The sequence below is a fragment of the Letharia columbiana genome, assembly GCF_014066305.1.
Source record: "Letharia columbiana isolate WasteWater2 chromosome Unknown Sc0000038_s0, whole genome shotgun sequence".
Classification (NCBI taxonomy): domain Eukaryota; kingdom Fungi; phylum Ascomycota; class Lecanoromycetes; order Lecanorales; family Parmeliaceae; genus Letharia; species Letharia columbiana.
In genome coordinates this window covers 111,988-138,978 of record NW_023501082.1, presented here as the reverse complement: position 1 = coordinate 138,978, position 26,991 = coordinate 111,988, and the positions used below count along the sequence as shown (strand labels likewise).

General features: G+C 42.9%; 13 protein-coding genes across 13 annotated transcripts; 6 read left to right on the top strand and 7 right to left on the bottom strand.

The window, feature by feature from the left end:
- Positions 1-6,329: 6,329 nt before the first annotated feature.
- HO173_009210 (uncharacterized protein) lies at positions 6,330-6,691 on the top strand (the record flags this gene model as incomplete). The annotated part of the gene is made up of 2 exons (XM_037311101.1): positions 6,330-6,446; positions 6,554-6,691. The coding sequence occupies 2 exons, from the start codon at positions 6,330-6,332 to the stop codon at positions 6,689-6,691; spliced, it is 255 nt and encodes an 84-aa protein (XP_037161968.1).
- Positions 6,692-6,726: 35 nt separating this feature from the next.
- On the top strand, positions 6,727-7,697 carry HO173_009209 (uncharacterized protein; the record flags this gene model as incomplete). The annotated part of the gene is made up of 2 exons (XM_037311100.1): positions 6,727-7,509; positions 7,563-7,697. 2 exons carry the CDS (start codon positions 6,727-6,729, stop codon positions 7,695-7,697), a joined length of 918 nt encoding a protein of 305 aa, XP_037161967.1.
- Positions 7,698-7,798: 101 nt separating this feature from the next.
- On the bottom strand, positions 7,799-8,014 carry HO173_009208 (uncharacterized protein; the record flags this gene model as incomplete). Its single annotated transcript, XM_037311099.1, has 1 exon — positions 7,799-8,014. One exon carries the CDS (start codon positions 8,012-8,014, stop codon positions 7,799-7,801), a length of 216 nt encoding a protein of 71 aa, XP_037161966.1.
- A 47-nt stretch (positions 8,015-8,061) lies between these two features.
- HO173_009207 (uncharacterized protein) lies at positions 8,062-9,320 on the top strand (the record flags this gene model as incomplete). The annotated part of the gene is made up of 3 exons (XM_037311098.1): positions 8,062-8,130; positions 8,210-8,872; positions 9,150-9,320. 3 exons carry the CDS (start codon positions 8,062-8,064, stop codon positions 9,318-9,320), a joined length of 903 nt encoding a protein of 300 aa, XP_037161965.1.
- A 601-nt stretch (positions 9,321-9,921) lies between these two features.
- HO173_009206 (uncharacterized protein) lies at positions 9,922-10,649 on the bottom strand (the record flags this gene model as incomplete). Its single annotated transcript, XM_037311097.1, has 2 exons — positions 9,922-10,554; positions 10,602-10,649. 2 exons carry the CDS (start codon positions 10,647-10,649, stop codon positions 9,922-9,924), a joined length of 681 nt encoding a protein of 226 aa, XP_037161964.1.
- Positions 10,650-10,732: 83 nt separating this feature from the next.
- On the bottom strand, positions 10,733-10,954 carry HO173_009205 (uncharacterized protein; the record flags this gene model as incomplete). Its single annotated transcript, XM_037311096.1, has 1 exon — positions 10,733-10,954. The coding sequence occupies one exon, from the start codon at positions 10,952-10,954 to the stop codon at positions 10,733-10,735; it is 222 nt and encodes a 73-aa protein (XP_037161963.1).
- Positions 10,955-11,164: 210 nt separating this feature from the next.
- On the bottom strand, positions 11,165-11,626 carry HO173_009204 (uncharacterized protein; the record flags this gene model as incomplete). Its single annotated transcript, XM_037311095.1, has 1 exon — positions 11,165-11,626. One exon carries the CDS (start codon positions 11,624-11,626, stop codon positions 11,165-11,167), a length of 462 nt encoding a protein of 153 aa, XP_037161962.1.
- A 630-nt stretch (positions 11,627-12,256) lies between these two features.
- HO173_009203 (uncharacterized protein) lies at positions 12,257-12,473 on the bottom strand (the record flags this gene model as incomplete). Its single annotated transcript, XM_037311094.1, has 2 exons — positions 12,257-12,336; positions 12,395-12,473. 2 exons carry the CDS (start codon positions 12,471-12,473, stop codon positions 12,257-12,259), a joined length of 159 nt encoding a protein of 52 aa, XP_037161961.1.
- Positions 12,474-14,012: 1,539 nt separating this feature from the next.
- HO173_009202 (uncharacterized protein) lies at positions 14,013-15,671 on the top strand (the record flags this gene model as incomplete). The annotated part of the gene is made up of 1 exon (XM_037311093.1): positions 14,013-15,671. The coding sequence occupies one exon, from the start codon at positions 14,013-14,015 to the stop codon at positions 15,669-15,671; it is 1,659 nt and encodes a 552-aa protein (XP_037161960.1).
- A 521-nt stretch (positions 15,672-16,192) lies between these two features.
- On the bottom strand, positions 16,193-18,416 carry HO173_009201 (uncharacterized protein; the record flags this gene model as incomplete). Its single annotated transcript, XM_037311092.1, has 3 exons — positions 16,193-16,730; positions 16,785-17,318; positions 18,409-18,416. The coding sequence occupies 3 exons, from the start codon at positions 18,414-18,416 to the stop codon at positions 16,193-16,195; spliced, it is 1,080 nt and encodes a 359-aa protein (XP_037161959.1).
- Positions 18,417-18,741: 325 nt separating this feature from the next.
- On the top strand, positions 18,742-20,589 carry HO173_009200 (uncharacterized protein; the record flags this gene model as incomplete). Its single annotated transcript, XM_037311091.1, has 3 exons — positions 18,742-18,964; positions 19,016-19,374; positions 19,426-20,589. The coding sequence occupies 3 exons, from the start codon at positions 18,742-18,744 to the stop codon at positions 20,587-20,589; spliced, it is 1,746 nt and encodes a 581-aa protein (XP_037161958.1).
- A 391-nt stretch (positions 20,590-20,980) lies between these two features.
- Positions 20,981-22,632, top strand: HO173_009199 (uncharacterized protein; the record flags this gene model as incomplete). Its single annotated transcript, XM_037311090.1, has 2 exons — positions 20,981-21,106; positions 21,157-22,632. 2 exons carry the CDS (start codon positions 20,981-20,983, stop codon positions 22,630-22,632), a joined length of 1,602 nt encoding a protein of 533 aa, XP_037161957.1.
- A 1,412-nt stretch (positions 22,633-24,044) lies between these two features.
- Positions 24,045-25,547, bottom strand: HO173_009198 (uncharacterized protein; the record flags this gene model as incomplete). Its single annotated transcript, XM_037311089.1, has 4 exons — positions 24,045-24,385; positions 24,541-24,989; positions 25,043-25,293; positions 25,371-25,547. The coding sequence occupies 4 exons, from the start codon at positions 25,545-25,547 to the stop codon at positions 24,045-24,047; spliced, it is 1,218 nt and encodes a 405-aa protein (XP_037161956.1).
- Between the last annotated feature and the right edge of the window lie 1,444 nt (positions 25,548-26,991).

The following is a 26,991-nucleotide window of genomic DNA, read 5'->3' as shown; positions in this document are numbered from 1 at the left end:
ATTAAGTATATACTTATAATCTATAAATTATCTTTATTAATTATTTATAGAATAATAACTTAAAGTTATAATATCGAGTAAGATATTTATTATCTACGACTATATATATAAATCTTAATTATCTATAAGAACTTATTTAATTTAAATTATAAATCTTTATAAGAGAATTATATTTATATAGATTATTTAATATAATAATATAAATAATATAATAAGTAAATATCTTATTATTCTAATTCTCTATTTAGTATATATTAAGTTTATATAATATTTAATTATTCTTAAAAATAAGATAAGATAGAGTTACTTAGCTATAATATATAATTTAATCTCTATATTTTAGATAATTAAGATCGCTTTTTATTTTTTATATTAGTTTTATGTGGAGTATATTCTTATTATTTATTATATTTAATTAAGCTTTCTAGCGCTATCGCGAATAACGTTATTAAGACTATTAAAAAATATAATTTATTAAATCTAATTATATGTAAACTAAATATATATTAAATAAGCGCTATATATATATTAATTATTCTTAAAATACTTTATTATTTTCTTATTTCTTACGAGTCTTAAAGAGAAATATAATAAAGATTTGTTATAAGCGATTTATTAAAATCTAAATATCGAAGATTAAGTTTCTACTTTAATTTAAAAATAGAGATTATTAAAATATAAATTTAATATAGCTTTAATAGATATGTAGCTTATAATAAATATATATTACTTCTTTAAACTTTATTTTAACTTTATAAATACTTTAATAGAAATTTAATATAAATATATTTTCGATTAATTAAAAGATAGTAAAGATTAATAAATTTAATTAATTATTTACTTTAATAGAGAGTATTATATAATTATATACTATATATATATATAAACTAAGAGCCTTTTAATATATTTAATATATAAAAATAAATCTAACTTTTAAAATAATATAAGAAAAGATATAGATTTTTTCGCTTATAAAATAAAATGCGGATATTAATCGTAGATATAGCTTATACTTTATTTATAATTAATATATACTAATTATAAATAGAAATTAATATCTATTATTATATTTTTATAAATCTCAAAATATATATTACTTATTATAAAATATTTATAAAGATATTTAAAGTATTTAAAAAAGTATCTTAAAGATTAATTAATTTTATTTATATTATTATAAATTAAGACTTCGATATTATAATAATAAATATAAATAAAAAATAAATTAAGAGTTAAGTATAACGTATTTTTTATTTAGATATAGTATATATTAACTTATATAATATAGAATTTAAAATTTTTTTATATAATCTAGATTTAAAATTATAATAAAATAAGTATCTTTAATATATATTAATTTTCTATTAAATATATATTAAATATAATTTTATTAAGAAATTTTTTAAATATCTAGCTCGCTTTATAATTAATAAAATTTAAAATATAATAAATATAGAAGATTTAATAGAGAAGATAAATAGTATATATATAATTTATCTCGAGCTTAAATTATAAATTAATAATAAAAGAGTATTATAAATTCTTATAGAATTTACTTTAGAAAATTCTAAAGTAAAAGTTAAATAATAATATTATACTCAAAAAAATATAGAAATTAAAGAGAGTAGTTATTTTAATAATAATAACTTTATTGATTATTAATTATTTAAACTTACTATCTATCTTTGATAAATTATATATTAAATATATATTAAAAATATTAATAATTATAGATTAAAAAATTATATATAAGAGATATTTATTAAAAAGAATATAATAAAATAGTAAGAAATTAATTAAATCTAAAGAAATAATAGCGAAATTATATAAATAATCATATTTATAATAAAGAAAGATAAGATTAATTTATTTTTTTAATTTAGTATATACTTTATATATAATTTATCTAATAATAATCTTTTTATCTTAGATTGTAGAAATTAATAATAAATCGCTTAATGAATTTAAAATCTAAGTCTTTTATAAAATTCTAAAAACTTTTATAATAGTTTAAATTTAATTATTAATATTAATTATAATTAATATAAATTTAGCGTAAACTTAGCTAATACTTAATCTATTAAAATTATTTTATCTCTTTAATTAATCTTAATAAGAAATCGCGTAATCTTAACTTCTTATTAAGCGTATATTATTATCGCTATCTTTATTATAAGAAAATATATCTAGTAATAAAAATCGAAGATATATATATACGCCTTCGACTTAGATAATTAATAATAAGATATATATATAGTATATATAGATTAAGCGTTAAAGGATTATTAAATTTAAGTGATAAAGAAAAGAATATAAGCTAGATTATAAGCTATAGAATCTAAAGATTTAAAATATAATTTATATAATTAATATAAAATTAGCGTATATTTAATATTAGTTAATTATTTTATCTAAGACTATAACTTAATTTATCTTTATTATGTAAGATTAAGAAAGTATTACTTTAAAATACGCTTAGTATAATTCTAATAGACTTATCTTAGAAATCTTCTATCGAATTCTTCTACTTATTAAATTTAAATAATTATCGAGAATAAGTATTCTTATTAGAAATTTATTTAGATATTATTAATTACTAATTTTTAAATATTTATTAATATTCTTAAAATTTCTAATAGTTTTCTAATAATATAAGAAGAGAATAAAATATATATTATATTTTATAACGAAGAAGATTATTAAGCTTTCGTTTAAGCTCGAGAATCTAAAAAATAATAATTATTTATATATTAGAAAAGTTAGATAAATATAAATATAAAATATAAAATTAATATATATAAGATATAAGTCGAGCTTAGCTAAAAATAATAGCTATTTTATATCTTAATATTAAAAATTAATTAGATATAAAAATTAATTATTTATAGTAGAGATATATATTAAATATAAGTAAGTAATAAATTTTATTTAATATATATTAGTCGATTTTTGTTGAATAGTAATATTATTTAATATATATTAAATTAAAGTCTAATATAAGAAAATAGTGAATATTAAGTATCTTAATATAATATCTTAATATAAAGATAGAGAATAAGCTATATATATATTAGAATAAAAAAAAAAGATAAATAATTATATATAAAGACGCTATTTAATAAAAGTTAGATTTATATTAGATAGTATATATTAAATAAAAGCTTTATATATATATAAGATAGATATATAATATCTTAATATTATTAATAGTATATACTTTATTTAAGCAATAAGAAATAAGATAAGAGAAGTAATAGAGTTCTAATCTTAGCGTTAGCGATATATATACTAAATATATATCTAATTTTACTTATTAGATAATCCTTTAGACTTCTTAACTATTAATATATATTAGATATATATTAAATATAAAATAAGCGTATTTATAATAATAAGTATTTTTATAAGAATTTAAGATAGATAACTTCGAATAATAGCGATAAGAAGGGAAGTTATTACGCTAAATATATAATTAGTATATATAAAGTATAAAGATTATATATACTTATTTTACGCTTACGCGTAGACTCGAAAATTTTATAAGAAATTAATTAAGAATCTCTTATTAGTATATACTCGATATAAGCTAAATATAATTAAATATTAATTATAAAATCGTTTAAAAGAATAAAAGTAGATTTAATAAATACTAAGTTTATATTATATTTAAAATTTAATAAATTAGATAAGTTCTTAAATTAAATATAAGTATTTATAAATAGATAATAATATATAATAAGCTTATATTTAATATATACTCTATTTATATAATAATAAAATCGAGTTTTATAGATTATAATAAAGTTAAAATTAATATATCTACTTAGCGTTAACTTAATATATATAATATATATACTCTAATTTATACGATAACCTCTATATTAATTATATATCTATTTAAAAGAGTTATTTATAAATTTAACTTTATAAGATATTAGTTTTATATATATTTAATATATATTTAATATATTTAAACTTAATTAGATAGATTTAATTATATTAATTTTTAAAGAGAATATAAAGCTTAAAAGCGCTATTAAATATAAGTTTAATATATACTTTATATTTATATAACTTACTTCTTACTAGTAATAGTTTTTGCTAAAATAATATTATATTAAGTTAAATTAATAATTAAATATTATTAATATATATTTAATTTAAATTAAATCTTAATATTTATTAGCTTTATAATATTTATTATAAATATATTAATAAAGCTATTAATAAATAAGCTTAGATTATATATATACTTAGTATATTTCTTATTTATTAAAGAGCTATTATCTATAAATATTAAATATAATCTTATATAATTACACTTTATTAATTATAATATAATAGCTATATATTGTTAATATATATTTAAAATATATAAAATATAATAATAATTAATACTTTATTGTTAATAATTAAAAGAGTCTCTTTAAGATTAAATACTTTTATTAATATATATTTAATATATATTTAATAAAAGATTAAGATATATAAATATATATTTTTAATTATAATTATCTAATTATTTATATATATTTAATATAAGTATATTATAAAGATATTTTAAATTTATTATTATGATTATTTATAGTAATATTAATAACGTAAGCTAACTATTAATTTAATATATATTCTTTATTCTTTTAATATATATATAACTTATAAGATAAAATTTAAGTAGTATTTATATTAATTATTAACTCTATTATATATATTTAATATAATATTTACTAATATTAAGTATATACTTATTATAATAATATTTAAATATAAAGAGATTAATTATATTAATAATCTAGAGATTATTATAAATTACTATTTATATAAATAATATATTTAATATATATATAGTATTTAATAATAAGAAGATAAGATAGCGTAATTTATAATATATATATTAAGTATATATAAAATATATATTAAAAAGAATATATTAAAATATTAGAAATCTAGAAAGTAAATATAAAAAATATATTAACGCTAGATAGATATAATATATATATATATATAGCTTAATAAAGCTTAATATATACGCGAAGCTAAGAATATATATTACTAATATTAAATATATATAATATTTTAATAATTATAATATAAACTTAAATATCTATAAATCTTCTTTTCTTTACTATCGTAATATTAAGTATTACTTATTTATATTAATAATAATAATTAGATATAATTAAAAACAAAGTTTTCTATTTATTATAAATATTTATTTATTAAATATATATTCTATTAATTTTCTATTAAGTAAAGATTTACTTAAAGATTAAAGCTTACTAATATATACTTAATATATACTTCACTTTTATTATATAATATTAATTTCTTAAATTTATAATCTCTTAATTTTAATAGTTTTAAAATTTATTACGCGCTTATTTTTAGTATAATTTTATTATATAATTAATATATATATTATTTTAAATATTATTTAATAATAAAGTCTATAATAGAAAGTAGATTATAAAGACTGAGGTATATATATAGTATATACCTATATCCCCCTCTAAAGTGCCGATATCATTTTGAACCCGGCCCGAGTTCATCCGGGGTGAAACGGATACGTTCAGCATATGCGAAGAGTTCATCCGGGGTGAAGTGAGCATATGCTGAAGCTTCACCCCTGCCGAACTTTTTTTCACCCCTGCCGAGCTGCAGCCCGATTCCAAGTCACTACGATAGCTTACAAAATCATACCCCTATAGATTGGTAACTTACAAAGTTATACCCCTGTTAATGGTATCTTACAAATTCATACCTAAAAATTTAAGAATCCCATAGTTTGGGGTATGATATTGTAATTTACCCGTCTTGAAGCATTAGCCATCACCTGATAACCTTGTATGAGAGGAAGCCTTTGCCGGCATTATGGCTGTAGGTGTCATGGACTGGGATAAGGTCTGAATGATATGATCCACAGTGTGAATGGAATAACAGCTATGAAGGTCTAAGTAAGTGCTGTGAAGGCGTTTATGTAGGTAGGGCCAAGCCACGCTAGGCCAAGTAGGCCGTGCAGTGTTGAGAGGCCTGGAACCGTGACAGTAGGAGGTAGGTTCATAATAGACACTTAATGGAAATGATAGACTCACAGGTCCTAAAGCATTAGCTATCATCCGACGGTCATGCTGCTAGCTTTGTCCTCGGCTTGGTCTCGTAATTTTGGCTGAGGGTGACCGGCCTTGTTTCCTATACCTTATCCTTCATGCGTCATCACCCCTTGGTCTTAACACATTCGCCACTCAAGGTCGCGCTTGGAGCTTAACATATTCTCCTCTTAAGGTCGCATATAAAGAAATTCATCTGCCCGAACATTCCATCGTTTCTACATGTTCTTCTCTGCAATTTTGTCCCTTGACTCTTTCCAACGAAAAGGCCTTCTCACACCTAAAAATTACACTGCTGTATCCCTCCTCTTCGTCTGCCTCATCCAGAAATCAATCACGGTAAGTGAGCCTCTCATCGGCTCTTCTGACTTGGGTGCAGCTTTTCTTGTCAGCATCAGCCTACCATTTCCAACCTGTCATCAATGAGAGATACTAAGAACAACTAGGTGACGAAGCGTGTTTCAAGATGGTACGACCTCAAGATCGCTCGAAAGCCTACGGTCAAAGAGCCCATGGGCACGAACCGGACAGACGTTCGACAGGAGGTGGGCCCCACCAAGGGTCACGAAGTGGTTCTGACATGACAAGGCGGAAAATCCGTGAGATCGACGAAGAAGGTATGGACGATTTTGTCGACGATTTTGAAGAGATGGGCATGGACGCACGCAGAAATTCCACATCAGGCGGACCTCAAGGCAGACGAGGTACCGGACGCCGTTTCTTTTATGATATGGACGGTCTCGACGAAGAGGATAGTTATCCCCGTAGAGCATCGACACGAGTTGGACCCCAGGAGAGACGTGACACAAGACGTCGTCACTTGGATGACATGGACGTTTTCGACGAAGAGGAGACCAATCCCCGTAGACCATCGGCAGGAGGCGGACCCCAGGGGAAACGAGACATAAAACCTCGTCACTTGGACAACATGGACGGTTTCGAAGGAGAGGATATTTATCCCCGTAGACCATCGGCACGAGGCGGAGCCCAGGGGATACGAGGCGCCGGACCGAGATACATGGACGAAATTTCTACCGATATGGTCCCATACGTAGCAGGAAGCGGTTATGGATCGAAGGCTCAAACTGCAAAGCCCCCAACTGCCAAATCAAAGCCGTCTCTCGACAAACTTGAAGCTGAGCTTGATGTAGTCGAAATGGAACAAGAACGGCTCGGGGACAAGATTATGCAAATCAAGATGGAGATTTACAAAATCGATCCCGAATCGGAAAGAGTCGACGACAGTGACAGGTCTTTCCTGCACCTGCCCTCCAAAGGAAATCGCAATCATGAGGAGCGCGGACATCGCCACGACCGCCGAGGTCCTGCACCTGTACGTGGTGGATACCCGGACCGTGGTGCAGCTCGTCATCGAGAGCACGATCAGAGATCTGGTAAAGAGGTATGACTTTACAAAATCTTGTTTGATGGACTTGCTGACCTGTCATCATCTAGACGCTCGCCCGTGCGCAGGTTTGCACCGATTTTGTAGATGCACCCTGTTACCCTCTAAACATTCGATGGATCGAGAACCCGGAAATACCAGGTCTTGTACATTCTTCTTGCGAGATAGGACCTGAACCTGTATAGGATCTAAAGCTCTTGCGACCGCTGAGATAGATGGAATACGTATATAACAATAGCCCACATCCCTTAACATAAATCCTTATCCATGAATCATGATACTGGCTTTAAGTCTGCTCGTACTTGAGCACCGAGTGGGGTCCAGCCGCTGTGACGGTTGGTGACCCTTGGTATGCAAGTGGTTGAGGCGACATGGTGCTCTCCGGGAGAGATTTCCATTTTCGAAGTGTTACGGCCACTTTGCCAGCCCTCCCATCACAATTCCCAACATTCTTACAGATCCATCTTCTCGCAACAGTGGGACTGTGGGTTAGTGGGTCCATTATGAGGCCATAGCGTTGGTGGTTGTTTGATCAACCGTTTCATCAATATGCGATATGCGATAGTAGGGAGACAGGTGGCCATGGCGAGTACTATTTGTGTGGCCACTGCACCTGTAGTGGGCTCTTCATTCGAATTGTTCTCTTTCAGAGCCATATCATTATTCTTCTTTTCGTAGTTGAGTCTATACACATTAGCCTTTATTCAACTACCACAAACACACTCCATACTCTTACATACTTCATAATGGCTCCCGCTGCTACTACCAGGTCCAAGAACGCGGCCAAACGAGTCACCCCCGCCTCCAAGGTCACCAAAAAAGACCTCCAAGGCGGCCAACAAGGCCCCTAAGGCCAAGAAGGCCACCAAAGCCAAAACACCTCCCCCGCGAAGAGATCGTCGTACACGAAACGTCATCGAGTACCATTAGCCCGGACGAGATCGAAGAAACGCCCCCATCTACTGTCAAAGTAGATCTTCAGGAATTAATAGCCCAGCTGTCCAAGGTCCAAGAGGAGCGAAATCATCGCCATCGTCACGAGGGCCGGGTTTATAAGTCACGCCGCCACCACCACCGCCACCAGCACCGCCAAAGCCATCGTCATCGTCACTCAAACACATCGGATTCGAACTCGTCCGACTCTGAGTCGGACTGGGAGGAAAGAAGAGGGGTCCCTTTTCGTCACGCAGAAGATAAGAAGCCCTTTCTTAGTATAGCTGAAACGTTCCGAAGTGTGGACGTCAAGTACTTCAAGCAAATCTTCTTCGGGACCTTCAAGACCAAAAACTTCGCCAAACTGGCCCACATGCACACTACCCCGGCCAAGGAGGATAAGGACGTCAATGGCCATAACCACATGGTGCACTGCTTCCATGTGTACTCCGAAACCCAATTTCTCCTTTCGCTCTCCCATTCACACTACCAACCTCATCTCAGCAGAAGTCTCTAAGCAAACAGAGAGTCGGATCAGTCTCTCCGTCACACCACCCTCCAGCACTCAAGCCCCCCCCCGGCACAAAACGTCAAGACGACTCCTCACCAACGCAGAACGAGTACGACACCAAGACAAAGTGACCCGTGCCACTGGACGCCGACAATATCGCCAATCTGTAGACCCTTCCTGGTCCGATTCGTAGGAAGAGGAAGATCCAACTCAGCCCCCAAAGCATGGACGCGACCGCGGTGTCAACCAATACGGCGAATCGCTATCACCACCACCACCACCACCCCGCCATAATCAGAACAAGATCAAAGCCTCGGAGGAGACCAGTCAATCATGGTCGAACAGCCGTGTCAACCTTCCTTGAGACTGGCGAGGGAGGGAGGGCGTGCAGACTACGCACGTAACGTATAGATCAGGTCGTCGCGAGCGCTACGTTATCGACAGGTGCCCGTGCCGTGGCTCTTCGCGGATCGGAGAACTCGTCGTGCAATGGCGATGAAGATCGAAATAGGGATCTTATTTGGAGTCTGGTCGCGTCTTAGTTCGAAGCGAGTGGGATGCCGAAAATCCAATGGAGAATATTCTAACGGTGAAACGGTGGACGTTTGGCACCCGGATGGGGTTCAAAGTCATCGGGCCTCGAGGTCTCGGACGAGATGGGCGAGGCTTCAGCACTGGAGTTTAGAACATAATGATTCCGACCGTGAGATTCTGAGGCCTTAGGTGGAGATAAAGTAGGGCTGGATCAAGATGTACCTTAGGGGTCGGAAGAGTCTTGCGGGACGTGGGGGGCGGTTAGGGCAGGTATGGAATTAGGGAGAGACCTCCCTATGTGGAATCCAGAGCTAGACGTTTCTATGTAAAATGACACGCATAACTTATGGGACTTCTGAAATGGTTTCAAGACTCCAATCGGGAGCATTACCTACTCTTGTATGCAGTAGTAGGAGTATAGGGTGACAGCTTTAAAGCGCATGGTTGGCTCTGACATGTGCTTCCACTGGCACAGATCTAGCCGAGTTACGGCGCTCCTGAGCCGCTGGTGCGACCGTTCCTGTCATTCCACCCTCAACATCCATTCTTTCGCCATGCTCAGGCCACACCGCTCCTTCGTCCTGCCCATCCCACTCGGCATCGTCCCCTCCACCTCCATCCTCCCCGTCCTCCGAGTACTCCCTCCCGTTGTGAGACCCGTCCAGCGGTTGATACGATGGTGCAGGTTGATACGATGGTGCAGGTTGAGAGTTGATACGAGGTGCAGGTTGATGCGATGGTGCAGGTTGATACGATGGCGCAGGTTGATGCGATGGTGAGGTTGATGCGATGGGCAGGTAGATGCGATGGGCAGGTTGATACGATGGCGCAGGTTGATGCGATGGTGCAGGTTGATGCAATGGTGCAGGTAGATGCGATGGTGCAGGTTGATGCGATGGTGCAGGTTGAAACATCACTGTATGTTGAGGTGTCATTTGAGATGTCGTCGCAGGTTGAGGTGTCTCTAAAGGCCGTGGCGTTGCTACGGGCCGATATGCCGGTGTAAGCTGTTGTCCAATCCCTTGCCCTTGACTCTCTTCAGTCGATTGCTGTAGTATTCGCATCTGTTCGTGTTATTAGCCTTCGTCGGTTGCTTCAGGCTTCGACTTACAGGTATGCCGTCCTGGAGCGCAAATGAGCCATCAACTCGCCGGATCATGGCTATTGATCGGTCCCCAGATCGGTCGCTGGTATAAGAAATGGCAGAGCTTCCAGGTGACGCTGTTCCTTGGTTAGGATGACTCACAGGTGCTTCGTCTCAGTCACAATGACTTTTAAAGCAAGACCTCGCGCGAGGTCAGTGACCTGGTAGGACGAGCGGTCGTCAGCCTCGTCAACCCATCTGGATCCTTTCCAAATCCCTGGCGCCGAAGCGCGTCCATCCTCGTATGGAAGTGGCCACTGTTGTGGCTGTCCCGGTAGACTGGTAACCCCAGCCTTCACCCAATCTCTCCCAGCCTTCATCGCTTGATCTTTCCACCTGTAAGTTCCTATGACACCGATGTCACAGGTTCTGTCGAGCGTCCAGGCTCTTGCGTCGTAAGAGAGGACAAAGATGGCTCGCCTAGGTCCTGCGATTGCGGGATTTCCTGCTCGAGGAGGTCCAACTTAGCTATGAGTATTTCCAAATGTTGCGTAATTGTCCTTGGTAGCAGCCTTGTCCTCAGGAGCAGCCTATTTCTCAGGAGCAGCGGCCTTGTCCTTGCCAACAATTTTCGGCTGGTATGCGTCAAGATATCCTAGCAACTGTTTGGCGATTGCTCGGATTTCGCTACGCTGGTCCTTGGTTTTTTTGGCGAGGTTGCTAACGATCATTCCATACTGAACCAGCTCTCGGCGTATAATCTTAACAGCTGATGCGTAGAAGGCCGTTTGCTGAGACAAAATCTTGGAATGATCTCCGTGGGAGATCTGAATCTTGCCAGTCATCCCACCCTGAAGTTTCGCTACCACCGCTGAGGCGGTAAGGGGGTCCTGGTGAGTAGCAGTCTTCATGTCATATTGCTTGGTTGCTGACAGGCTTTGGAGATTGTCATCAAGCATTGCCAGATACTCCTTGTAGCTGTTCTTGTTGATCTTGTCCTTTTCTTTCGCTTCGTATAGCAAACGCCCGTCTTGCCCGAGTAGCTTAGGCATGATGCCACTTCCCAGCTGCAACACCTTCAAGTCTGACTCCTTGATGTCGTCGGTAGCTCACGACTAAGCAACACAAATGAGGAAGATGCCTTGTAGTCTCCAACAGTGCCGAGCTTTTTGGTGTTCCAGAGCATGCTACGATGTCTGGATGAGAGACGGACGGACATGAGTAAAGGTAAATGGCTGGGAATAGTCAGCTTTGCGTGTCCTTCATTGTTCCCCGAGGTTCTTTGCAGAGTTATACAAGAAGGAATGCTCCTGGTAGAATCTCTGAGCTTGATGTTCGTGAATTATTATGAGCCTACAAGGATGCTGTGGAACCACATCCTGTCTGCTAGCAACAGCCACACTGCTCACTGTAACAAATATAGACAAATGATCTGATAGTAACTTTCAGATAGGTCGACCCGATCCGGTAGCTTGCTCGTTGTCACTGCCTTCTAGGATCACTATTGAGGACAGTCCTCTGTTAATTGCATTGATCCTGAGCGATCAAGCGAAGCCAGGCTCGCTATCATAGGGGATTAGAACATACAAAGATTATCTCTGATGTATCTAAAAGCATAGGAGCTCCTATGACAAGCTTGTAAGTCAAGACAAGTGGGGAGAGGGCCAACAAGCACCTACTTCCTATGAAATGGTCTCCACTCGGCGAAAGACCCCAAAGGGAAAAGGTTGCTGCGTCAATTCGGACTGAGAGCATTGAGGCACTGGAGAGGTTAGTACGACGAGTGGGAATCAGAGCTACAAATGTGCTTTGTCACTTACCTTGCAATTTGAATTCCAGCAACCAAGATCCGTCTCCGACTAACAATGAAGACTTAGTTGTCTCATATTCGATGCACATTATAGGGGCACAGCAAAATATATGTATATGTGATCAGGCCGTCTCAACGCCGGGTTTAGCAGGCCTGAGTAGTTATATATCGTATCCCAGAGTCAAGGAAATTCTTATATCTATGCGGCATAGATCTGAAGTGAATAAATAGCTATGTATAGGTGTGAGAGGGTGGGTAAGAGAATGTTATGACTCTAAGAGTGACAAAATTGAATATAGAGTCACCTGCTGATCTAGAACGAGTATACTCATGACTTGCTGCTGATAAATGTCTCCCTTTGCCACTATGAAATTCATCAAAGCCAAGGTCTACGAATATGAGACCTACTAACACTCAGTCCACTATGGTCATTTCGTACAGTTGTTGTAGAGCTGCGCTTTCCGGTCGAAGATTATCTGATAAGCTCCTTCCAGCTTAGCGCGGTCGTAGATCTCTCTGCGACTCCGCAAATTCATTCTTCTTACATCACTTCACGCAGAGAAGTCTCTTACGCACAAGGCATTAACCTACAGCCTTGCAATACTGCGGAGGCTGAATATCAGTATTCAAAGTCTCAGAGGATTCTGTACCGGATACTTTTTGCAAATGCATATTTCTCCACATCACGAGTAGGCTGGCTTTGCTCCTTCATCGAGAAGGATCGAGCAAAAGTCATGCATAGAGGGGGCCATTACCGCGGCAAAGGTTCCAAGTTCGATTGAGTTAATACAAACAGTCAATTCGTTCTGGTTGACACCCATACAAGTATGCAGAAACGAAACATGGGAGCTTGTAGGGTTGCCACTTTTCCTAACGATTTGCCTGTGCGGACTTAGAATCTTGAGCCTCTCTCCATGTATGACTTCCACTGAAATCTCTCCCGACTAGCTGAGGAGTACTAGTGCTGGATTTGTATTGCATCCATGAATTGACATATATATCGAACGCCTGTCTGGCCGTCTATTTGGCACCCGAGGTTGCCAAATACATTCTTCGAGGGGAACAAAACGAAAGAAACAACAACAGCAGGATATATGTTGTAAGTAGCTGAGAGTTCCCCATGTTTCATATAACGTTGCTCCCACTTATACGGATACGTAGATATAACCGGAATGTAAGAGAAGTGCTTCGGCTTGAGCAACCAATCGGGTAAGACGGCAACGCAAATACTCCTCAAGTGGTAGGGTGTCACTGTTCGAATGGCAGCCCTATAGCCTTGGCATTAGAGCACTGCCTCGTGATGTCTAACACGAAACGAAGCTAAAACACTTCCGGTGCGTTAACACTTTCAATCAACCCAGTGCTGTGTTGCTCATCGTTCTTGTGCTCGACATTTAGCCTTCGACATCCAGCTTGTGGAAGAAGAATCCAGTGCGTGCTACACTGTTCTTTCCTTCCTACATCACCTTACAACAACTACACCACTTTTTGCAACATCAGCCATACCTAACGCAGTTGTCAATTCATACCTTCAAAAAGTGTGTACCATCCTTGCCCTTCCCTCTAGCCGGCTCTCATTCTCCCACTCACCAACACCCTCACAAGGACCCAGCTTCTACCACATCAACATGGCAGGACAGCCTCGCTACACGGCAATGGACGTGCCATACCTCCTTGAGCGCGATACTACAGCCAACGACACAGTACGAGTTTGTATGCCACAGCGTCGGCCTGCGCGTGAACATGATCGCTACGAAGACGACGAAGAAATGACACCCCCTCGTTACGGACAATCTCGTCGCGGAAAAAACCTCAGACATGTTGGCCGTGGGCTTGCAAGTCAGGATCGAGACATCTATCCGCCCCTGGAGCAGCAGTACAACGACCTGGGACCAGCCGAACACGGTCGGCGCGGACGTCGGTACCCTAGCCCACCCCCATACGATGCGGCTGATGAGGAGCTGGAATTTGATCGACGTGGACGTCGCCGAAACCGCGGTCCAATCTCATACGATGAAGCTGATGGCGGGTTTATCTTCGACGATGAGCTACACGGCGATTCTCGTAGGCACCGATTGAGGAGCGATCGGCTGCCCTCTCCCGCTCGCGACATCGGGATGGGCCACTTTGATCAATGGCCCTACCTTGACACGAACCTCAATCTACGAAGCCTTCATGCTCCACGTGGGCTTCGTGGGAGCCGTGACATGGACGTAGATTATTTGAGTGGCCTTCGGCCTCAAGTGAGACGCGGCATGGAGCCCCGTCTGAATAACTACGACAGTTTTCCGGACAACTACGACAATTATTTCGACATGGGGTGGCGCTTGGATCGTCGTGACTTGGGTAGAGCAGGACGTTATCGCACAGAATACTGCTTCCAGGACGATTTCGATGACGATCATCTTCAGGACAGCATCTACGAAGCACGTCGTCATCTTAGAAATCGTCTCAGAGGATACCACCCCTCAGATCTCACTATCCGATCCGTGTTTGATGATTATAGAGACGAGTTCACTGGAGAAATACGAGCTCCAACAGCTGCAGAGATAATTCATCGAGCATTCCTTATCGAAATGCATCATGAACTCGATGCTGGGGATCGAGAGCGGGAGCGGCAGGAGGCTGAAGATTTCGAAGTCCACGATATTGGACGTGACCTACCAGATAGACGTGGCCGAATGCCTCGTGTCGCTGGACCCCGCCCAGCAGATATCTGGGATGGCGATGTGGAGTTTCATCGTGTGTGGCGTGGTGATCCAAGTCAACCTCATCAAGCTGGGAATCGTCAAAGTCCACCACAAGACCAACGCGCCAATGACAATGTTGACAGATCCCGAGGCCGTAACCAGCAGGCGCCTCCTTCTTACGACTCCGTGACCCCTGCGCAAGTCGCAGCTCGTGTACAGGCCGAGCTAGCCAACGATGCAAATCACCCAGCTGTCGCAGCTGCCGTGGCCTACGCTACTGCCGAAGGCGTCGCCGAAGAGGTTCCTCGCGATCAACAACACGCCCCGGCCCCCGTTGCTCACGCGAAGATTAGAGATGCCCCTCGTGATGGCGCTGGAGCATTCAACAATCCGAACAATCTTGGCGCAGCCCCTCGAGAAACTTCCATCGACAGGGCGCGCCCGTCTCCAGCTGAAGTGGGCGACCATGGTCGTTGCCCTGATAGCTCCGACAGCGGCGCTGACACTCCCGATGACGGCTCTGAGACTTCCCGTGCCGGTGATGACAACTCAGAAGGTGGTGCTTTTCTTCAGAGCGCCATTCACATTACGCTGTGATGATGGTTAACGAGGGAGATCTGGAGAAGGAGGGACTTGGAGTTGGGACTGTGGGTTCATTGTTTGAAAAGGGGGGGAAATGGTCATTTGCTTTTGGTTGCGATGATCACGTGCTTGCGAAAACAGATTGCGTTTTGAGGTTTCATAGACGGTTGTGGTAAGATGAATCATATGTATCGTATCGATATATTCCCCGCACACGGAGCTAGTCACAGTGTTGAGCGAGAGCTTGAAAGCTGCTACGTGTCAGCAAATTCCCGCTCTCCCCACGACGATGTCAAAATTTCAGGTGTGATGTGTAGGTTGCATCAATTATTCTACTCTCAGAACTCTCCTGGGGTATGTCTTCGACCCCCACACCCCATACAAATCTGGTGACATAGCCGACACGCGCAGGAGTCATAGCTGAAACGTGGCCGAGAACCATATTTTGACAGACGATGCTTCGCTGTGTAGGAATGTACCAAGAGGCTCCACGCAATCCCTTGGCACCGTACATACCACATCGAGGGATTCTTAATCTAGGAGGTAGTGAGACTCCCCTCCGATTTGTCCCAAGAATTCATGCTCCCACTTCCCACAATGCCCCACTGTGCATCTTCAATTTCAAAGTCGCACGCAAAGTACCTTCCATGAGAATACATCGCGCCCCACAGTCCCACCAACGCGTTGTGCAAAACTCCGTACGTCAAATGCTGCGCACGGCCACCCGGTCCGGGGATCAAATTCCGATCCGCAGTTAGTAAGCAATCCCACGTCTCCGCAAACCATGACCAGTCGTCTTCGGGCAACCAGCCATCCTCCCCATTTTCGTTAATGGTTTCGCGTAACTCGGACATGGCGTGAAGTAGGACTTGGCCCATATCAAGCTTGGCGATGGGGCGGTCGGGGTGAACTGTGATGTAGATGACGGTTTCGGTGTCTGGGACTTCGAAAGGTATAGCGCTACTGCTAGGTGTAGGGCCTGCAAAGAAGGATGCAGGGACAGCCGTATTATTTGGCAACGGGTTGACACTGATGACGGGCATGGGAGCTGCTGCGGCGCCTATGATCTCGGTACTTCGCAAGTCTTTGTCAGCCGTAATAAAATGAAAAAGTAGGAAAATGTCTTACGCTGCTACCTCTAGCTGTTGGACATCGGTTATAGCTAGAGTGACAGGGGTTCCACCGACTACGCTGACCAAGGCCTGGTCGACCACACCATTGCCAACCGCATCGATTCTGTTGACAGCTGGGGCTCGTTCTTCAATAGGAGCGTGAGGTCTATTCGATGAGCTAGCGGCTGTTGCTGAGCTAGTCCGGGTGCTGGAATGAGGCTTGTGGCCAGGTGCATCGATCCTGTTGACTGCGGGGTCCCTGGGATTCAGAGCGATGTGTGGTCCCACCGTTGTGCTGACGAGAGTCCGAAAGCTACTGCTGTGGGCTGAGCTGCTGGTGGGTTTACCGTGTACATTGACACCAACGGCATCGATCCTGTTGACGGCGGGTTTTCTTGGCTTGAGGGTGATGTGTGGCGCTGTCGATGAGCTGAGGGTTGTTTTTGAACCGATAATGGTGGTAGAATGTGGTCTCTGGGGGGGAGCATCGATTCTGTTAACGGCAGGATTAGGGGCGGCCAATGAGACAGCTACGAGCACGGCAACAAGGCTGTAGGATAGGAGGTTAGCCATAGCTATCAAGATGCCTTTGGAGCAGCAAAGTTGAACCCAGTTGGTAAGGAAGGATAGAGTACGAACCGTGGGAGCAGGTCATGCGACTTATATCATAGTCTTTGCACTTGAGCTGAGGATTGTAGATATCAATTCAATCGAGTTTTCGAAGGACAGAATGAAACAACAGAACAGCAAGCGACAAGCTACATGCGAATGACTAGGAGAGAGAGCGAGAGTATCTCAAGGCACTGAGACTGAAGGGTGTCTATCAGGTATCCCAATCTCCCACACAAGCGCCAGGGGAGTGACGTAGCAAGTCGAATTGATTGGCCTACCATGCTGCAAGACGCAGGGTATTTAGGAGTCCCGGGAGACGCCTCCTTCTTCATGGGCTCGAATGGATTCAAGCGCGGAAAATAGACGTCCGGCACTGCCTCGCGCCGTTCCAAGCCGACTGCAGCTTGAAACGTGGGCAACTGGGGGATAAGATAGTGATATTGGAGATAATTGGATAGAGTGGGCTTCACGCCGTGAAAAATCCCCGCCATTGAAGCGCTTGAGAGGTCAAAGACCGCATGTTGCGCCACCACATGCAAACGTTTCATGCGACGGAACAGAGGGAAGGTGTCCGGCATGAATTGTTGTTGGCTTAGGCTATATACAAGCGATGCTGGACACGGGGTTTTAATGTGGGTACCACACCAGGAGGTGGAGCTTGTTGCTGTAGGTACAGGTAGGCAATCTTCTCAGGAGTTGCTGTTGCGCACTATGATGTAGAGCGAGTTAGTACCGTAAGGACCAAGGTTTCACATTGAGGCAATGAGGCAGTATAGATAAGAAGATAGATACACACATGAAGAAGAGGAGCTGCAAAGCCTGCAATGGAGAGGTCTTTTTAACGGAGTACAGATATGATGTCCTCTCGTGGGGAAACTGAAGTCGGGTGCTCCTTCCCGAAGGATTGCCGCTCTCGCCTGCCGGTCTTGGCACTACATCTTTGCCGCTAAGGCTCCACTAACTGTACGAACTTACGTCTCCTATGTCCAGCGAGACCAAAAGAGATTCCTACAAGACAACTTAATTACCCCGCCATTGTTTATCCGTCTTGCTAGACGTCCATGACCTTCCCCCCCTCCCTCCCATATGTACGCCGCATCTGATTGCCTAGCGGCGCGGGCTACGATGAACATCTGGGGTCAACGGTCAGGGTACCAGGCTTCTCCTCGTCTGGGGAAGCCCAATGACTAAGTCTTGCTGATGGACCGCTTCAGCCAATCAACCCGAGCACACAAGCAGTACTTCCATCGGTACGAGCTTCCGAATCCAGGCTAAAACTGCCACGGCCAGTGTAACGCTGAAGCAAATCGATGGACTCATTGCTCCTGTCTCATCTTTTCTCATAACATCACTCCTTCATAATGCCTTCTGCCACACCTCTGACGTCGAGATCAATAATACCAAACCGGAGCGTTGATACTGTCAGGCCACTGAAAGTCATTTGTATTGGAGCCGGCGTATCAGGGATTCTTGCTGCAATCAATCTACCTCAGGTGGTACGAAAACTCGATCTCGTCATATACGACAAGAACGAGGAGCTGGGAGGAACATGGTTCGAGAACAAGTACCCTGGATGTGCTTGTGGTGAGTACTAAAGCTTCCAAATTCATGAGGCTACGGCTGATCGCGCCATAGATATACCCGCTCACTGCTACCAGCTGTCCTTCGAGTCCAATCCAGCATGGACTTCCTTTTACGCTAAAGCCCCCGAGATTTTGGAATACTGGAAGCGGGTGGCTGAGAAATACGACTGCCGCCAATACATGAAGCTGGGATACAAAGCGCTGGAGGCACGATGGAACGAAGGCGCAGCGAAGTGGAGAGTCAAGCTCGAAAATGTCAAGACGGGAGTAGTATTTGAGGATCAAGGAGATGCATTGATCACAGCCATTGGGGCCTTGAATGAGTGGAGATGGCCGCCAATCCCTGGGCTGCACGGCTTTGGAGGAAAGCTGTTACACAGCGCGGCGTGGGATGAAAGCTATGATTACAATGTGAACATCTCTCAAAAGTCCTTCAGTGCAAATTGCTGAAAACGTCAACAGGGCAAGCAAGTCGCTGTCATCGGAGCTGGATCGAGCGGCATCCAGATCGTGCCAAGCTTGCAACCAGAAGTGCAGCACCTCGATCACTACATCCGAGGACGAACTTGGATAGCTGGGACCTTCGCCAGAGGTGAGATTGAAAAGCGCCATGGCGCAGCTGGCAACTTTGATTTCACGGAAGAAGAGAAGGACGAATGGCGGAAGGATCCCGCTTCGTATCTAACCTTTCGCAAGAACATTGAAGCAGAACTCCAGGGCGGCCACAACGTCATTGTGCGTGGAAGCGACGCACAAAAAGATGCCCGTGAATATTTCACTCAATCGATGCGCGACCGCCTGGGCAAGAAGCCTGAAGTGGCCGACCATATACTGCCAGATTTTCCGCCTTTGTGCAAGCGCCTTACACCAGGCCCAGGTTACCTTGAAGCTTTAACTGCCGACAATGTCTCTGTCATTCCGACTTCAATCTCCCACGTCACATCGACTGGCATCGCCGCTTACGATGGCACCCACCGCCCGGTTGACGCAATCGTCTGTGCGACAGGTTTTGACACCAGCTTTTTAAATCGCTTTCCGGTCTATGGCATTAATGGCACTTCGCTAATTGACAGATGGAGCGAGCGTACATCAAGCTACCTCTCCATGATGGTTGACAGTTTTCCCAATTACTTCATGTCCGTCGGCCCCAATAGCGCTCTCGGCACCGGCAACTTCATCATGATCTTAGAACGCCAATCCACCTACTTCGCATCTTGCCTGGCTAAAATACAAACGCAAAACATCCTCAGCATGCAGCCCAAACCTAGCGCTGTCAATCGCTTCGCCAACTTCTGTGATGAATACTTCAAGGGCACTGTCTTCAGCGAGGACTGTAGCAGTTGGTACAAGTCTGGCAAAGACGGCAGGGTGACAGCTTTATGGCCTGGTAGCAGCTTGCATGCTATCCAGGCCCTAGACCAGGTACGATGGGAGGACTTTGACTACGAGTACGTTGATGGCAACGAATTTGGCTGGTTTGGGGATGGTTGGAGCGAGCGTGATAGGAGCAATGAAATTTCGAAAACCTACTACTTAGATAGGCAGGGGATGTTGGATTGGCCTCTGGACAAGACCCAGGCAATAAAGAATGGCCATGGTGCAATGAACGAGAATAAGGATGACTGATGAAATTCATCTTGCTGGGAGTAAGCTAGAAATTATATATATGAACCTCGTGCACATGCCCTTTACAACTCTGGCTTCTGAACTATTAACTTAGTGACAGCAAGGTCTAGCCATATCAAACACTTCCATTCCATCTTGTTTGGTGAGGCATCGTTTTTCGCCTTGGCGCCAAGTATCACTCTATGCAATACTAAGTGGATAACAGGTGCGCTAAGATAAGGCGCGTCTGTTCAAGTCGCGTCGTTGGGAACACTGCATTATCCGCAGCTACGCATAACCAGAGCCTGTACCATTGTATCTCTCAGCAGCCTCATCGGTAACCCAAGGTAGTCTGAGTATTTCGATTCAGCATCAAATTCGATTGAGCTTGCATTTTGATATCTCCCTCAAAATGCCTATCCTCCAAGTCACACCAGAGAACAATCGTCAGCTTCAGAATATCGCCAACACACTAGCAGCAGCAAAGAAAGTTGTTGTGTTCACAGGGGCCGGTATATCTACAAACTGTGGCATACCAGTAAGCTTGAAGCCGCCCCACTTCACCCATTATACTAATTACCGCTGTAGGACTTCCGCTCAGAAGAAGGACTCTACTCCCTCATAAAAGCCCAACGCGATGCTGTTCCCTTAGGCGCAATCTCTGGTGGTACGATAAGGAAATCCTCCAGCCCTCCCTCTCCCTCCACAAAGTCAAAGTCTATACCTCCCTCGATTCCCAAGAACGTCAAAGGCAAAGACCTCTTCGACGCCCAGTTATGGAAGGATCCCATCAGCACCTCAGTCTTCTATACTTTCATCGCATCTCTCCGCCAGAAAATACACGAAGAAGTCAAGAAAGCCACATCTACTCATCGCTTCATAAAGACCCTACGAGACACGCGGAAGTTGGTTAGATGCTACACGCAGAATATCGATGGGTTGGAGGCAATGGAAGGATTGAATACGGATATGACCCAGGGAAAGGGCAGTCGAACGCGGTTCACCAAGAAATCAATGGAGGGTCAGAGATTGCCATCACGGACGCAGCCGGGGGCTGACCTCGACGGTGGATGTGAAGTTGTGCAATTGCACGGGGACTTGAGAGTCTTGAGGTGTACGCTTTGCCAGCAGACATGCGAATGGGAAGACCGACATAGTACGCGGCTGCTTGCTGGAAAGGCTCCAACATGTCAGCTTTGTGCGGCGGCAAACCAGGATCGGCAGAATCGAGGGAAGCGCGGAACAAAGATTGGGTCCTTGAGGCCGAATATTGTGCTCTACGGAGAGGAACATCCATCGGCTGATGCCGTGGGAGACATTACTGCCTCAGATCTAAAAATGAAGCCGGATGTGTTGTTGATTTTGGGCACATCGCTCCATGTACATGGGCTTAAGACTATGGTCAGAGAGTTCGCTAAGGCTGTCCATGCGAGAGCTGGAGGGAAGGGGATGGTGATATTTATTAATCTGACAAAGCCCTCGGCAAGTGTATGGAAGGATGTACTGGACTATTGGGTGTCCATGGACTGCGACGCCTGGGTTCACTCCATGAGGAGGCATCGACCGGATATATTTCAGACACAACCAAGGCTGAGTATGCAGGTAATGAAGGCAAATGACAAGCAGATACCGAAGGCCGTCGCACATGGGATCGTGGCAGCCAAGCCGTCGAATGACAAAGAGAATTGGATGACTGGTTCCGTTTCCAGTCTACAGAAATCTACACAACCCCGAGTCCTCCTTACACCGAAGAAGAAAAAGCCTTTGGAGAACAGAAGTGCCCCAGCTGGGAAAGGTTCCCGATTCGGGTTACCCTCATCGCCACAGAAGGACAGACAGATTCCAGACCACAGCTCCCAGCTCCTGGACCAGCTGGAAGAAGTTGCCTGCACTAAAAGTCTGGCCAAGCAGGAAGGCAGAACGGACGAAACCTCGCAGCTGCCGACTCCTCCGTCAACAGGTCACAGAGGATACAAGAGATCCCTAGCTCAAAACTACCAAGACATCTGTGAAACGCCGTCGAAGAAGAGGAGGAAGGAGAGCGTGGATGTGTGGCAGGATTAGAGTGAATAAATAAAAGTGGGAAAAAGAAAGGGAAAGAGAGTGTACAAAGACTATTGGCGTTGCATGGAGAGCAGTATCCTTTGCTTGGGAAGCAAAGCTCCGCCGAAAAACCGTTGTTTCAAAACTTATGAACGTATCATAGCTTTGCATACCAGAAGAAATCATATCCTTACATCATCAGGATCATGCTCATGGCATACAACCTACACCACATCCCAATACACCCTTCAGGTGTCAGGAAGCTGACTCTCAGCACGAGCAATACCCACGGTCATGTTCGCCTCAGCGACCAATCAAACACCCCTTTTCAAAGCAGCGAAACCTACAAACCATGCGAGTCCACAATTACTCACAAATACATAGGGGTCGTTGCTACCGGAGCCCGGTCCTACCTCGGGCCAGCGGAAGAGTCACAGCACACCAGAACCCAGCATTCATCTCACGGACTCAAAACTTGAAGCCGCAAGAGGCTTTGTACAGCGCCGCCTTGTTTCATAGCCTTCGGCGTCGTCGGTTTGTGATGTGTGTCTGGGATTTCTTTCTCGTTCGCTTCGATACTGGTTTGATTCCGTTCCCATATCTCCTAACGAGGATGAAGCTACGACGTCGGCAGCGTGTGAGGGAGTCGTTTGTCCATGAGGGTGCTGAGACTGAGCGTCACAGCTGCTACGAGTCGTCTGTGAATCCCGAAGAACGGGTCTCAGTGCCCGGGAAGAAATCTTCCAAACACGTCCGACAAGCCGACATTCGGGGCGAGTGGTGGAAATCACGATAGCGCCTCGACGTACGTACGTACCTACCACATGCATCCACGACCTCAAAGGTTTCGGTTCTGATGAGTCGTGGCGTGGGGAGACACAAAAACCGGACCAAATGATCCAGACTTGTTTTACCTCGACGGAAGCCAGGAAGACCCGACGGACCAGCGTGCAGACAGCCACTCCTCCATTCACAAGATCCAAATCAACGGAGTTTTCCTGCGCGTGGAAGACCTAGGGGTTTTGCGGGAACGATGGCAGATACGGCTACTCGGTCCGAATAACACTCATCGCGCCGTTCTTGGATCGTAGCGATCGAGCCGGACTGGGAGGGGTGGTGTAGATGTGGTCTCTCCCAGAGTCCGAGGAGGAAAGATTGACGCGGAATCGGGAAGGAACTAAAAAAGCTATCGAACAAATCTTCTTTCTGTTGTGATCAGACACCCAGTCAAAAGAGTGTACTCATTTTCAACACAACGCACAACAGGGTTCCTTCACACCAAAGACAAGGCATCGGCGCTTTCATGGCCTCATGGTATGCTAGATATCATGGTTCCATTATAAAGGCGCTGAGGACCCGCGAGGAAGGCGATTGCGTTAGACCTTTGCATCATGGAACGTTGTCAATGATCTGTTTAGTAACTTCAGCTCTCGCTAGCCGTTAACGTCTAGTCCATCCCGAACAGCAGCAACGGCCTCAATGATGCTCTCGGTCTCCCCGTCCCCAGTCCAGATCTCCAGAATCTCCAGTCCGACACTCCCAAGTAGCTCCTTCCACTGAGCTTCCGTTCTCTCCATCCCGGCGACGATTGACATCATGTTGAAATCCGAGTGCGGTGGGAAAGGTCCACCGCCTCGGAGCGGAACGACGAGTTCGTTGATGAGTAGCCTAGACGTGCCGGGTGTCATGGCCGAGCTGGTATGTTGGAGGATGAGGCGTGCGAGGGGCTCAGGCCAGTCGTGGAGAATGTTGCGGAGGTAGTAGAATCGTGCGCCTGTTGAAGAAGGTGTTAGGCGACATTTGTTAGAAGACGATAGGCGAGAGAAAACATGGGGATCTTGCGAGCATTCGGTGGAGAAAAAGAAGTACGTTCAGGACAGGGAGAGTGCTCGCTGTAATTTATGGAAGAAGATATTGAGAAAACCTTACCAGTAACAGGCTGTGGCGTGAAGAAATCGTGCACCATCGCCTCCATTCCGGAGTCCGCTGAGACGTGATCGATTGTTTGTTGCCGGTCCTGAAGAATCATCCGACCCTTCAACGCTGGATATCGCTTCCGTAGCTCTCTGATCTCACTCCCAAGCGCTCCGCCGACATCGACGAAGAGGATGTCGTGCTCACTGTCACGAGGTTCGGCTAACAGCTTCTGCTCGAACGGGTAGAAGTCGAGCCAATAAGCGCGCCCCTCGCGCTGGGCAGTCATGAAGATATTGAAGTCGTTGAAGACTTTGGGATGGTTGGACCACCATTCGAACGCGTGCATGTCGGTTCGCAAGCCGACTTGGAGCCCGGTGTGGAGATGGTCTGTAGGGTTCTGGTAATGTGATTTGGCTAGGGTAGCAGGAAGGCTGGCCCAAGCGTGCACAAGACAGTCTACGCTGCAAATTTTGGGTCAAATGTGGGACTGGAAAATGCCACAGCAGGTACATACAAGAATCCTGCGCCAGAGATACCTTTCGCCGTGGTAAAGGCCCTTGAGATCTTTGTCGCCACATATGTTTCTGGACCTGCCTCTGCAACTGCGTCAATGCTGGCTAGTAATCTGAGAATTCGGCCTAGCAGCGTTGCGTCTGCCCCGGTCGCCCCCGCCAGTTGTTGAATACTCTTCGGTTCCTGGCTGTCAGCCAAGATCTTGAATATACCAAGATCAACAGCAAGGCGGATCGCGACCAAGTCTAGGGGCTAGTCCAAGCCATCGCATCAGCACCGAGCAGTTGCATTCGAAGGGAGACGTGGGCTCTTGTATGAAGAGGGCTCACAGAGTACACGATACGGTCAACAATATCCCCGGGACTCTCCAAAGCGACGCTCAGTCTGTTCAGATTCCGTCGTAGTTCCCTCGCGGCATCGGGGCTTAGAGCTTCCGATACTTCTTCAGGAGGAAGCTTACTTATTGTCTCAATTTGACGTGAAAGGGAGGAAAGGTTGACCTCCATGGTTGAACAGCGTTGGCATGTGATGAGAGGCTAGCCAAGCTTTTTGAGACACTGAGGTTTAAAGAGAGTCAGAAATCGTTTAGATCACCAGATTCCAAAGCTGACAGGTAATGGCGGTGATGATCTGGTGAGGCTTGCGAGAAAATCCTCAGCTCATCAAGTAGGGTTACCTTATTGATGCATGGCTGACGCATGCTCCACATGCGCACACTAACGAGCCCCGCCATGCTTCCAGCCAATGATGACACTTCGGTTGGTAGGGTACTGTTCTCCATGCCATATTGGATGCTGCTTGTCATCGAGGGATGTGATTCTAGCCGTATAGCATATACTAGCTCACGGGAGAACAGACGATGACGCTAGCAGATACTTATACTCAAACCTGAGCTCACTTTTCTATGAACATCAACATCAATCCTTGAGAGTCAAGTCTTAATGGGACGCGCGATTTTGGCTCACAAATTCCATCTGCAGCGAAGAAAGCCTCTCACGTCATTACTCATTGAGTTAGTCGGATACGCTTTCTGCAGGATGGTCTTCAACACTTTCAAGTGCATTCTCACATCATCAATTGTCCAAGTAGTCAAGTCCGCTTTATGCATGATTGTCTTAAATCACAGCAGCTTTGACCTGCATCTAAGAAGATTTCTCACACCCATAATTCATTCAAACCATAGCGACTTCAAATCGGACCGAATATGTGTTCCTCCTTTTTGATACATGTACACCCCTTCCATCGGATATAATTTCTCACATCATTACCTGTTAAAGCAGTCGAACCCGTTTCGTACAAAATGGTCTTGAAATACAGCAACTTTAACCGACATTGCATCACACCGTCAAGCAGCCAAGCAGTCGGATCCGTTTACGCTGCGTAATAGGCCGGGCTGGGACGGGGCTTCGACGGGAAACTCAAGTAAGAGCCTACTTTCTTTTCTGTAGGGTTGCATCAGAGACGGGTCCGTTCCCCTGCAGAAATATGGCAGAATACAGCAACCTTCGAAGAAAATGCCTCACACCTTTACGTATGTCCGAGGAGCTCAGCGCGCATATTTTATTCCAACAGTCGCTCACATCAGCCCGATCCAAAGGGGTGTACACATACCGAAAAGGGCCGACACTTATCAGATCCCTTTGAAATCCGCTAATTCAACGTCGAGAGTAATAAATTAGCCAATCAGAAGGCGCAGGTACGGCTCACTATCAGCTTTACAAAAGAAAATACACGCTGTCCAGCCCGAGATATCGTACATACTTTGTTTACCCTCTAGCACCTGCTTCACAGATACTGCCACATCCCTGTTCCCACTTTACGAGTGTGGATACCTGATAGCTTTGGAGGGTACACTGTGTGCACGCACATAGTTTTCCACAAGAACTTGACTTGGCCGTCCTGCAGACACTCAACTTCCGAAGTAACACTGCAAAGGTACGGCATGGTGAC